This window comes from Aethalodelphis obliquidens, unplaced genomic scaffold, assembly GCF_003676395.1.
Source record: "Aethalodelphis obliquidens isolate GAN/ISIS:26980383/991018 unplaced genomic scaffold, ASM367639v1 scaffold3, whole genome shotgun sequence".
NCBI classification, from domain to species: domain Eukaryota; kingdom Metazoa; phylum Chordata; class Mammalia; order Artiodactyla; family Delphinidae; genus Aethalodelphis; species Aethalodelphis obliquidens.
In genome coordinates this window covers 34,449,498-34,463,576 of record NW_020837947.1, presented here as the reverse complement: position 1 = coordinate 34,463,576, position 14,079 = coordinate 34,449,498, and the positions used below count along the sequence as shown (strand labels likewise).

Genomic DNA, 14,079 nt, shown 5'->3' with positions numbered 1-14,079 from the left:
AAATTATGCAAATGAATCAGGAACCCACTGCTGGAAGCCCCAACGTTATCCACCCGACCTGAAATAACCCATCCTGTGAATTGTATTTTCTTTCTAAATATTTTTATAGGGAAACAAAATTAAGGTTGAGTTTCTACAAAGGTAAGTCCATCATATTTACAGTTATTACTACAATGTTATTCCTATTTTATAAAAAGTAGAAGCATAATTCAATATCATCATGACATATTAAAAAAGGCCTGGAAATATAGATCAAAATTCAGTAGATAATATATGTAGATAATACATAAAATATACACTTAGGGACCCAATCAAAACAATGGAAGGAAATGGACTAATTAGTAGCAAAGAAAGAAGAGGGAAATTGGACTTCTCATGATAATGTCAATGTTAGGAGGGGAAGTCCACATGTAAAAGTTTGAGTATCCAAAGAATGAACATAATTCTTTAAATTCTTCTGCATTAATCAGATGCTTATTAGAGCAACATATTTTGTTTTTCCCACAACATTTTGAAAGTTTGCAAAGAAAAGAAAGGGTGCAACTTAATTTAAGTTAAATTAAATTTAACATATGGAAAATATGTTTGATAAGAAAAAGGTAAAAGTCACATAAGTTAGCAGAGTCTCTTAATTTTCAAGGTTCGGGTTTCTGAAGAACTCTTGTAATTGGCTAAATCTCCTTTCAGACTTACTGAAAATTAAATTGGAAAACAGGCTTTCTGTCTTTGAATTAATATTTTTAAATCCACCAGAAAAATAGAACTTTTCCATCTGTGGTGGCAAGGGGCCTATAAATAAATATGTGCATATGTATTTATATGTATACACAAACATACACACACATTTGTTGCACATGTGTCTACTCTCCCAACTCCTCCCCCACACTAACATGCATCAATACCATGAGAAAGGAAGTACAATGAAAAACTGTAAAATGAGATGTGGTAAAATATTACTGATCTCAATTATAGGGTGGATATTTCTAGATTAGTGAACGCTCAACTGCCCAAAACTTTTAAAGAAATTAAATCATTTGTATTCCATTCAAGTATATGTAACCACTGTTGATGAAATAATTACAAGGAGCTACCTTGTTGCTTATGGAAATGCATGTGAAAAGTATTTCTAATTAAGAACAGATATTCACACGAACAGAGTGAGAGAAAAAGTACTTAAAACAGCTTGTGTTATCTGCTACAGGTGAAATACACCCCTTATTATCTTATTTACATTAATGAAGAAACTTTATTTCTTGCAAATTTTAATATAGTAGAGGCTACATGGGGTACTCTATGTTTTCTAAGCTAGTTAAGAAGTCAATAGTTTGAGATAGAATCTGTAACAAAAAAAGGAAATACTAAAACTAGTATTACTGAAACTAGTATTAATAGTGAAAACATTTGAGAATGTACTGAAGTTGCATTAAAAAAAATTAGCTTTACATAAGTAATAAATTGCTGAAAATACTAAATTATAACTATAAAAGAGTGTGACATCTTTACTAAAAATATGGAGTAACACACACTAGATAAAACGCTTGGTAGTTGTTTTCCCCCCTGTGATGTAATTCCAGATTAGAGTTACATTTTTCCTCCATCAAGCAGTAAAAAGCTTCAAAGGAAAGAAAGAGTGGGATGTGGTAGAATGAGAATTAGACAGCACAGTCAACTAGTGCATAAAATGATAAAAGTGACTAGAATAATATCAACATTTCTTGTATAATCAATCACTGCCAATGTGTCAGCAAGTATGAGGCCATCTCCTCCTGTCAATACAACCGAGTACACAATTTGGGTAAGGGAGGAAGTACAGCACAGTCAAACATGCCTATCAACACTTCTTTTTTTGTCTCAGAAGAACAAAATTCTGAGACAAGTTCTTGGACCGAATGGAAATTTATCCAAATGAAAGTCAAATGATAAATGCCAAGAGAATATTCTTTCTTTGGAATTCTTTCAGTTCTTCAATTTAACCAGCTGGAATGAATTTTCAAGTAGCATTCTGTTCAGACTTTTGAAATGAAGGACTTTCCTGTTAATTGGAAAACTATATTTCATGAAAGATGAAGACAGTGCTCTTGGCTCAATGATTCTCTTTAAAAAAAAAAAAAAGGCGTTTGGTAGATATTTACCATAAACAGATTCCAGAACCTGTATTTCAAGTATGAAAGACTGAACTGTGAACCTACACACCTAACTGAAGAAAAATGGGAAAATTCAAATACCAGTGTTATTCTGACTAAGCTCTACATGAAAACACACTGTCATTGTGTTCTCTCATGAGAGGAATATGTGAGGATGAAAAACAGTTTTAAAATATCAATTGTTAATTTTCAGAATCAAATATTGATATAACTGAGGTTTTTGGTTCTCTAAGGTAAATGAATTGGGTAAGTCAACAAATTTAAGCGTTCTTTATTGTGTTACTTTAGCATGTGTTAGTGGGACTGGGGTAGGATGATTGTCAACTCAGAAAGATTTAGAGCAAGAGAATGAAAATTCACCAAGAAAAGTTTACCAAGAAAAACATTTTTAAGACTCAGATTTTCAAAGCAGTCTACACTTCAGGCAGTACTTTCAACTTATTGTTGACTAGTGGTATATTAAATAAAGTTGTTACATTTAAAATTTAAATTGAGGACTTCCCTGGTGGTCCAGTGGTTAAGACTCTGCATTTCCACTGCAGGGAGCCCAGGTTCGATCCCTGATCGGGGAACTAAGATCCCACATGCCGCGCAGCTCAGTCAAAAGAAAAAAAAAAAATTTAATGACACAAACGTAGGAAAAATAATTTATCACAAAAATATGAAATGTTTTTTAAACATTCATTATAGTGAAGTATTAAAGATATCATTGCCCATACTTCTTAAAGGAATCACTCAAAAGATGGTCTGACAATTGTGTATTCTGCTTTTAAAATAATTTTGTAGGAAATCCTGTCCATAATAAACTATCTTACATACTTTAAGTCTGGCAATATGCATATGATAGGAATTTTCAAAGAGGCTATTCCTAGAAAAAAACTGGGTGGTATTTTTTATATTTAAATTGCTGCAATAAATTTTTTAAAGGATGATATGAAAAAATTTTGACGTAAACATTCCATAGACTCATACATATTCTCTACCTTGATGTATAAGATGGTAGCCTATAGCAGCAGTCAACATGAGTTGAGGGTGGGCTGTGAGGAGGGAGACAAGGTAGAGAATGAGTGTTACAACAAAGATAAACACATAAATTAATTTCCAAGATACTCATTAATACTTCGAGAAGACTGGTCTCTACTGAAAATTTTGGGAGGACACTCGACAATGCTACTAGGCAGGTTTCAACGGTTTTTGAAATAGCGGTGTCAGCCACATCACTGTCTAATTTCTGAAGATAAGCAATATACACATATCCTCGTAAATTCATAAACAGTATGTGAAACAATCAAAATATCATATGCAGAGTCATTTTTTGTAAAGAGAGCAGTAATAGTCATTTCACAAGCTAGTCATGAATTTTATGGCAAAAGTAATGAACAAAATTTGACTGATTTAATAGGTGAAATTTACCAACACGTTCTTTGACAGCAAATGAAAATCAGAATAAGTTTACCTGCTTATCCAATAGATGAAATTGTATACGACCCAAGATCTAGTTCAAAACACACTATGCAAACATGCTTAGATCAGGAAATTTTCAACATGTAAATTGTATGTGATTTAGTTTCCAAGAATTTTGTAATCTAACCTAATATGCTGGGTAGAATTTCAAAGTGAAGTTAAGAAATTTTGCACTGAAAAAAAAAAACAACACTGAACTTACTAATTTCAAGTGAACTTTCAAACAAAAGGTAGTTGATTCAAAAGAAATTAGCCCACATAAAAGAATACTAAGCTTAAAATAGTTATGTAATGTAAATCGTAATGCACTGTTATATTTTTTAAATATTGTAAAATAAAATACAGGGTACCCTTTACTTTTATAATGAGTAAATTGTAAATATTGCAAATAGTAAAACATTTTGGGTTTCTTTTTTCTCCTTGCACTTTTAACTGTTCTTTTAATACTGACGACTTACAACAAGAAGGCATCACAGTATGCAGTATCCAGTATCTCTGACAGTTCCCTTGGCACTCTAGGTAATGTCCCTTTTGAGTGCAAGAAGTCCAGGGTAGCATTCTAGGCATCAGAACCATGAAGATGGACTGGAGTTGCGTTTGGGGGAAAGGCACATGGAAAGTTCTGTTAGGACGTGGAGCGAGAATTCAAAATTTCAGATCTTGAATCTTCAGTGAGTAATGAAACTATTTAAGCAACACAGGGGAAAAAAATCTGTAAAGGCCTACTGACAACAATCAATTCATAAGGAAAGTATTTGATTTGGCAAAAGCAAGTTGATTATGCTGAAGCATATTATGGAAATATAGATTCTGAAAAGTTGTTATTATTGGCGTTTATGATATCTGCCATAAAATGAAATTATTTATAATGGGACTGCCTTCAAGCCTCAGTGGGATTGTGAAATTTAAATTCATACAGTTTTTCTTTCTCTTTTTCTGATATTAAATGTAACAAAATATAAAAATCCCTGATAATTTTATTAGAATTTCAAAAATGTAATAGTGGTAGTTTTAAAAGTCAAATAAAGTTTCTAAGTTAGATATGAATGATAAGATATATATATGTATGCAATATCCTACCTCTATGTGATTGGGAGACGAGTGGAAATAATGAAAACTAAACAGACTTGTAGCAATAAAACAGAAGAGGGTAGAGCATGAGGTAACTGGATGGTGAAGACACAAAACATCTACTGCAAAGTGCTCTTAGGTTCTGAGGAACAACTGGCAGCTCAGGAAACTGAAGTTTCAAGAGGTCAAGTAAGTATGTTCTAATATTTACAAAACCTCTATGTTTTCCTATGTTAGTCCACACCCGCACACTGTCTTTTCTTTTTTGTTTTTTTGTATTCAGTAGTTTAAGTGTGAAATAAAACAAGAATACAAGGATGTCGTGTCACATTGTGCTCTATTGAGACACAGTTGTGGAGGCAGAGGAACACGGTGGTTAAGAAGAGCCCTCGTTTTCCTCATCTTCCCATGGAGGTTATAATAGAGCTTATAGACACAGTGCTCGGTCTTAGAAGTATGCCTGGCACATGGAAGTGTTCATTAATTTTTAGTTATCTGTCATTGCTCTTACTATTTTTAAAAACAGACAGCTCAAGTCATCTTCTCCTTGATTATTGCAACAGGATTACTAATTGGGAGTTTAAGGAGCAAAGAGAGGAGAAACATAAATAATCCAGCTTAAGAGAAAGTTAGAAGAGTGAGGAAGATTTCCCTGAAGGGGTGACATGTGAGTACTTAAGTCTGAGTTAGAGCAAGGGATACTAGAGAATGCATTCTAGGGAAATGAATCAAACATACGGGATCTGTAAACACTGTGAGTGTGGCAGGTGAAGTGCAGAGGTGACTAGGAAGAGAAGGATGAGGTCTTCAAGGTTGCTGACTACATAAGCAGGGGCCAGGTCACAGGACAAGCATCCTGGGCGCCATGGCAAGAAGTTTGGGTTTATCTTCTTTCACGTCAGAAAATTTACACTCAGTGCCTTTCAGTCAGGACAGACTTGTTTCAGAATCCGCAAAAGAATGACACAAATAGATTAACATCTCTTACATTAACCATTTTCAATTGGTGGCAAAATGTTATTTCAGTCTTAATATCTTTGCAAAAATGGGCTCAAGGTAACTCCCCAAATTACAGCACTTAGCAGAGCATGTAATGATACATCAAATTATTTTTCTGCGAATAGTTACTCAGAAGCATCTTGGAAGTTAAATGGAAGTACAATTGAACTAATTCATGTATTAAACGATGGTTGACCCTTAAACAACTTCAGAGGGTTAATCCAAGTATAATTTATTGTCGCCCTCCATATCCAGGGTTCCTCTGCATCTGGGGATTTAACCAACCAGAAGCTATAGTACTGTAATATTACTGTTGAAAAATATCCATGTATAAGTGGATCTTCACAGTTCAAACCTGTGTTGTTTAAGGATCACCTGTACAGAGTAGATAAATCAAGTAGCTTAAATTTCCATTTGGAGAAATTGTCGCCTATTTTTTTTTTAAACCTATCATTCTTTCATATTTTCCCTTTATTTGGAATAAATTCCTGAGTTAAAATAATAGCAAAGAAATAAGTGTTTCTATTTTATTAAAACAAAAACAAAACAAAACAAAAGGTTTTAATGCATTTCTTAAGTCAGTTCTATTTGGTAATAATATAGCTGAGAAGGAATTTGGCCTTGCTGACTTTCAGCTCTGTTCTTCACCACTGGGTCAGGCTGTCCTGTCCTGTGCCCACAGTTCAAAGACCCTTAAATATGTATTTACACGATAAATCATATTTGCTGAAGAAGTTATACCGTAGCAATTTCCCCTCCGTTGTGAAATTTCTTCGGTGATGTCTTAACAAAAAGGAAAAAAGTTGGAATTTTCATCCTCTATACATAAATTTCAGGTCCAACTCTAGATCCAAAATTCATCAGATTAACCCCATTTTCACACCACTTGTGTTCTTTTGAAGGTATAAAGCCTTGCCTTTCCAGTTGAATTTCCTTCTACACCCAATAAAGAGAAACTACCTAGCAATAAATTTTGTACTTTTGATGGGATATTTATTTAATTGGTTTGAATCATAGATTCTGTCATATTTAGTCCTCAGTTTAGAGTGTAGGATACATTCTCAGCTTTTTGAAAAAGTCTTGGAAGTGGCGCTGCTTAAGCTCAATAGCTCCCCTTAGTGGTATCTTGCAAGAAATTCACCAAGAAGCAGCTTTTATAAAGACAGACACAGATATTTCTAAACATCTGGAAAACTGTGAACTGATATTCATAATTTGAATAATTCTCAATAAATAAATTATATTTGTGATTCTAAGGAGAACAACTCTTTTATTTATAACCGCATTATATTTAAAAGGGTGATTGAGCATTTTCTGTGGTTTTTATTTTTACTTGGAACTTAAAATATGTTATATGTAATTTAGGAAATATAATTCAGGATCATTTCCTTCTCTCTTTGTTCTTTTTAATATGTTTATTCTTTTCAGTTCATATTTCCTTGATATATTTTAAAAAGACTATCTGCAGCTAATTTTTGTTTTGTATCTAGGTGTCTATTCCAAATGTACCTAATCAGAAAACTTGACTTAAAAATTAGTAGCTACAGTAAGTTAAAAAACATATTTGATATCCATGGGAAAAAAATATAAGAAAAGAAATGATAAGCCATGTGATATGAAATAAACTTTTTGAGAGTATATGTTTAAGGAAATTGGATCTTCTGTTGATCTACAGCTATGGTTCTTAAATGAAGCTGCACATAAGAATAAACTGGGGGTGGACATGTTTTTAACTGTAGGTTCCTGGGCCCATCATGAAAACTACTGAATCATGATCTCCAGGAGTGGCACTAGGAATCTGTATTTTTCAGAGTCATCTGCACTTGGAAACCTGGTCTGCAGAAAGCCCTAGGAGGTGTTTACATAAATGGCTATATACTACTGTATTAATAGAAAGTAACTTCAGGATCTCAAAAAGGTCAAGCACCTACTCAATTATGTGACACTGTCTTGCAACAGAATCTTAAATAATACGCGGCTATATGGTCTTCACATAGACTTTAGCTACTCTTTTAAAAGTTAAGGCTCAAAAATAAATACCAGTCATTACCAATACTCACTTTATGGGTTCTTATTACTTATAGAAGTGTTTCTGAAATAGAAAATAAGGTCACATGTTAAACTAGTCACAGAAACACCCAAACTCTGCTTTGCTCTCAGATTCTGATACTTGCCCTTCTCCAGTTTTCAGTACCACTGGTCCTCAGGACAAACTCCCCAAATGGCAGTCAAGTCCTGTCTATTGTTCCAGCTTCTCTGGGTAATATACTGTATATAAACTCTGATCAAACCAAGGAAGTCTACTTCAGTTCCCCAGATTCACCATGTCCTTGCATGCCTTCATGCCATTGACATGTTGTTCTCTGCCTACCATGCCCTTTTCCCCTCTTCAGCCTGGCAAACTCTCACTAATTCTTTAAAGCTTAGCTCAAACATCACTCCATCTGGGGAATCTTTTTCGATCTCCATTGGCAGAGTTCAATGCTTCTCTTGGTCTGCAACCAGTAGATCTTGTGCATGCTTCAAATTTTGCATTAGTGTGTGACTATATTTATTGTGTCTGTCTCTATATCTCACTTGTATCCCCAGGTTTTAGCCCACTCTTTGGCATGGGATAGAGGTTTAATTTGTGTTTGTGTAATGAGTTATTAACATTCGCTTTCATTTCTCCCATGGTTAATGTGTGCCATGCACTATGCTAAGTGTTTTACAAGCATCTCACGCAATCCTTAAAAAGTTTAGCAAGTAGTAATGATTATCCACATTTTAAATATCAGACAACTAATCCCGAGAGATATCAACAACTTGCCAAAAGTCACACAAATAGCTGGTGGCAGACCTAGAATTTGAACACCATGTTTTTTTGACCCTAAAGACAGTGTTCTTTTTTTTTTAATTTAATTTTATTTTTTCTTATACAGCTGGTTCTTATTAGTTACCTGTTTTATACATATTATTGTGTATATGTCAATCCCAATCTCCCAATTCATCCCACCACCACCACCCCTGCCCCCCGCTTTCCCCGCTTGGTGCCCATACATTTGTTCTCTACATATGTAAGACAGTGTTCTTAAACATTACATTTCTATGCAAAGGCTCAGATTGTACTTGATTGCTAATAGCAATTTCTTTTTGATGGTTTCTATGCAAAGTCCGCCCATGAGGATGGAACATCGAGGGAAGATGAACATTCTTTTAATCATTGGAACACTCTACAACACAATTCTGGTGCGCGTGTGTATGTGCACACACATAATCAATGAATGACAAAACACAAACATATATATGTAAGATTGTGATAACTGGAATGCTTAGTTTGCATAATTACCCAAAAAAGTATAAAAATAACTATTGACCACATCAATGAAAAGTCACCAGAATAGAAAAAGAAATCCTCTTTAATGAAAACCTTACCAAATTTCCCAAATTGCATGTGATTTTTTAATGGACTAGAGCCACTCTTCTGCATTTTTATTTCTTGGACAAGAGGAAAATATATTACTTACGCAAAAGGGTAGTTTCCAACCACTAACACATGGCCTGTAAAAAGTAATAATCACATTTTTCTATTGTGCAATAGCCCTCTGTTGGGCAACAACAATGTACAATGTGCTAGTTTCCTGTTACTTTAGTAGAACCTCCCCTTTCACTCACCGCCCAGACTAAATAGTTATTCCTTGGATAATAAAACTATGATACTGGGTTTCAAGCTATTTCCAAGAATGTTTCTGCCCATATTAAGAAATAATCATATCAGTTTGCTAATAAGCAGAAATGCACTGTAAGTTGAGTACATTGTCACATGTAGCTAGAAAACATATAAATCAATCTCTGACCAAGAAAGAAACAATATATTTTTTACATGTCCAAAACTTTATGGTTGGGATCACAGCTGTAAGATGTTGGACCATCATCAAGAGAACAATGTTAAACACTGAACTTTTGGATAATTTCCATAAAAATAACATTTTGTTTGGGGTCAGTAGTTTTTTTGGAACTTTGGAATGATTTTCACTGACAATATTTTTAGAGTTGAGCTTGCACACCTCCAAAATGCTCTTCAGAATGGAAATATTATGTAATCTAACCTTTGCAGCCATGTCCTTCAGCAAATCAAGCATACACCATAAAAACCAGCATTGCTCTCTTTCAGTTCATGCAGATTTGTGAAACCTAAATTATGGTACATATTCAAGAAAGTAAATTAACTCTTCAGTTTTCTCTATTTAGTTACTAAGTTTATGTCAGCTCTTCAAATGTGTAAAGCCAGCATAAAAAAAAAAAAAAAACAACACCCTGAATTTCTTCTGTAGAAATCTTATCAATCCAGGATTATTCTTTTAAGTGAAAAGAATAATGGAATTGGTGAATCAATATACAACTAGTCAACCCTAGACATACAGTCAACTCTAATATTGTTTGCTCATCTCTACATATCCAAAATAATTTGACTGATATTTATTTTACGTGGTCTGAGTTCTCATTTTTGTTAACTGTCCTTTTAGAGTCCAAAATTTGGAGGTGTGTTATGTTGAGCCCAGCAAGGCAAGTTTTCATAAAGTAACTGGAAGGTTTTGTAAATATAGTCTCAGGCAAAGCTAGCTGCGGCATAAAATCCAAGGAGACTGTGTTGGCCGAGTTTACGAATGCAGTATTAATATTGGTTCCTAGAATTCCATAACCAGAGCTCAAGAAAAGGAAAGCCAAACCACTGAATTCAATATTTGCAGCCTATTTCAGGACGTGAAAATATTTTGGTTCTGTCATGCAAATAATTTATCCAAAATACTTTTGTCCAAAGTGACTTTTTGTAGACCAAAACTAATTTCAGATTTTACATGGCTCAGTGTGTAGGGATACAGCCAATCAGAATTTCTCCCACACCAAGGCGTAGTTTGTTCCTAGTGTTCATTTACTATATTGATTTGAATCAGTAATTTTTCACTGGGATGTGGGTATGAATGGAGGTTACTAAAACCATGCCCTTGAAATTATTTTACGCTGTAGGTTGTATATGTAAAATGTTAACGTGATAATAAAATATCTAGTTAATTCACTAATTTGAAATTTAAAAAAACGATGCATCTAATTTGGTGCCAGACTCATGCATTTTGATCAAATTACTCTCTTCTAAAACTGTTAACAGTTCCGCGAGTCCAATAGAATAAAATCCATTTCTTCACCCTGGCTCCAGTCTTCCTTGCAATATGCTTTTCTGCATCAAAACCTTTAAAGTCGTGTTGATTCCATTTTCAAAATGCCTCAGAGTGTGAATCTGAATAAATCTGTGCTTCAAACCCAGTTCAAGGTCAAGGTCCTCCATGGAATCCAGTATATTCCAATAAATATCTACTCATTTGGTTGATAGAGACACAAAGTCCCTGCCCTGGTAGCTAATACCATAGGGTTATCGATAAGTTATAGACACAGCTACCCCTGCATGTAGAGAATTTGTGATGGAAAGTAATTTCAACATATAAATACTTGCATTAAAATATAGTTATCCTGGTATTCCTCATGAACCTTTATTTACATATTTTTTATGCAAATTAATTCTCTTTTAGTAGATGGCATGTAGATATATCAGCATATTGCAAGTATGTAACTGCTACTTGGACAATTTTGAAAACAAAATAGTGCCTTATGTAGGAGCCAGATAATGTATAGACATTAATAAATTTCTTAGATGGCAAGAAATCTATTCAATAATTTCTATTAAATATCCATAAATAGCTATCATGTAAAATAATATTCATATCAAACTTATAGCAATAGAACCATCTGGAATTCAGAACTATCATATATTAATTGCTTCATTATATGTTGTATGTGTTTCATGCTTACATTGCTTAAAATATAGCACAGCCTTCATAAAGACTAGTTGAATGAATGATTTAAATAGTAGATATTTGGTATCTGTGGGCATGGTATGCAACCTAAGAGAAATTCAACTACTTTTTAAAAACTTAGAATAACCAAATAGAACATGATTCAATGTTTTTTTAAAGGTGTATCCTTTCATTTCAGGAAAAAAAGGAAGGGAGAGAAAAAGAAAAAAACTTAATAAAGAAGAAAGTAAGGATGCAATACCTGATAACAAAGGTCTGGAGCCCAGCAGAGAAACTCCAGAGCAACGAGAAAACAAAGACAAACAGCAGCAGAAGAAGCGAAAGGTCCAAGATAAACAACAGAAATCGGTATCAGTCAGCACTGTACACTAAGAGTCCCATGAGATTGTTGTAAACTCGTGATGCTGCTATCTCCACCAGATGCCCAGGACAGGTGCTCTAGCCATTAGGACCACAAATGGACAAAGTGTCAGTTACTGCTCAGTCTAAACAACATTCCAGATAGTTGCTATATTCTTCATACAAGCATAGTTAACAACAAAGAGCCGGAAGTTCAAAGAAGGGATGTTTTTGAATGGTTATCTTACGCGCTTCTGTGCATTTTTAAGAGACAAGAAATTTTGTACATAATCATCAATAGGCTATAAGATGTAACAACATAATGACGACATCTGGAGAAGCAACATCTTTTTCCTATAAAAGTATTTTTTTGAGCTATTTGTTTAAAGAAGCAAATGATAGTTCTGCAAATTCAAAGATGTGGTATCCCTTCAAAAGAAACAGGAGATCAGAGGAGAGAAACATCTTTCAAAGGACAGTGTTGTTTTGTGCAGGAAATCTAGAGAGTGCTCAGATTTTAGGGCCTGGCATTTGGAATCATAGGAATTATCACCACAGAAACAACTGTTATAAGCTTGGTTCTCTTGCCCTCATTTGTCCTTCTGCAAGAAGCATGAGAGTGCACATATTTACAGAATTAAATATACTGTATGGGATTGGCAAAATGTGGAAGAAACCATAGAGTTGGAGATGACTTTTGTGCTTTCCAAAACTGTGAAGGGTTGTGATTACCTGGAACAGGTCTCCAGTCTATGTCAGCACTGTGTGGTTCAGCCTCTGCTACCCCTTGGGTTATGTAAGTCTGTAAACATGTACCTGTAAGTTACTTCCAAAAACAAATCATACTTATTAGAAGAAAATTCTGATTTCATAGAAAATGAAAACTAGAGCAAGGAAAATATAACATGTTTGCAAAGTCATGTGTTTTCTTTCTCTCTCAACGGAGTGGGGGTGGGGGTGGGGAGCAATCTTATTACCTGCTTAATGGTCCACCTGGAACTGAAAGGGATACTACTTCCTAACAAAGTGTATCTAATGGGGGGAAAGCCACCACAATAAATATATTTGTTGATAGTTTTTAAAGCTTTGTTCATTTTGTTTTTTTAGAAAATTGTTACTCTTAGAGACTCCTGAATTAGGGAAGAGGATTCTGTATCCTATGTAATTCAGAACATATTACATTTCTCAGTGTTTGCTTTTGGAATCCACTGTTATCTGAGCCATTGCAGATTTACTTACAAGGTATTAGGAGATATTTATTCAATTTTTTTTCTTATTTTGATCAAAAAATTCTAGTTATAGGTGCAGAGGCCTCCCTAAATGATTTCACTACTCCCCCTTCATTGCTTCACAATTAGCATCTTTTCTTGTGTGTCAGCTCCTCCTGCATCTTGAACATTTGGCCTTTTCTTCTCCATATTTTCTAAGTCTGTGGATCTCTTTTAGGGGTTGAAGTCACCCTAGCTGGAGGCCTCACCAGTATTTCAAAGAGGACACAGCCAGCCCAGGGCAGAAGGAGGCATGTGCCACAGAATCTCATGACCCACCATAACCTTCCTGTTGTCATGGAAGGACACACAGCTCGCCTGTCCACCAGGCTTCCTAGCCCTCTAAAGATCAGTGCTTTCTGAAGACCTGGCAATGAATCTGGTTTCTGGCTGCTTATTTCTGGTCATTCTTTCTCCACCAGCTGTACTGTTCATATGGACTATTTGGCTTAATTCTCTTTTCCTCTTCCAAGATATAAAATTTCTGAATGATGTGTTCCTGTTTCTTACTCTGGTGTTTTCTTTTCTTGTCCACATGAGATGTGTTTCAACTAACTAGATATATTCCCAATGTATAAAACTAATTCTATCTTCACCTACAATTTATGTCACTAAGGAGAAACAAATCTTTTCCTACTGAGCTATATTAGGTGGAAGTATATTCCCATCTTCTAGAACTTTGGGGTGGTCTCTATCACCATCTTTGTCCTCGATCTTATGTAGTCAAGCATACGTGGCCAAATTATTTTTGTGTATTTTCTGTGTTTACCACTGTCTTCATTCTTTCAACAAGCAATTACTGGGAAGATCTATGCCTGCATATGCAGTACTGGGATAAAGGTTAAATAAACCAGGACACAACAATCGTGGCAAATGACTACCATGTCTTCCCAGGTGTTTTGACTCAAGACTTTTACCCTGTGGTCCCCCAGACAATGGCAGATA

General features: G+C 34.7%; 1 protein-coding gene and 1 non-coding gene across 2 annotated transcripts in view; both read left to right on the top strand.

Annotated features, from left to right (window-relative positions):
• Window positions 1-12,911, top strand: part of RSPO3 (R-spondin 3) — a 77,352-nt gene extending 64,441 nt beyond the window's left edge. Inside the window, exon 5 of the mRNA XM_027079545.1 lies at window positions 11,706-12,911. Within this exon, the coding sequence (XP_026935346.1) occupies window positions 11,706-11,899 (194 nt within the window). The 3' untranslated portion in view covers window positions 11,900-12,911. The remainder of the gene's footprint in view (window positions 1-11,705) is intronic.
• On the top strand, window positions 2,644-2,716 carry TRNAG-UCC (transfer RNA glycine (anticodon UCC)). Its single transcript has one exon. It is a non-coding gene; the product is annotated as a tRNA-Gly (tRNA).
• Window positions 12,912-14,079: the final 1,168 nt, after the last annotated feature.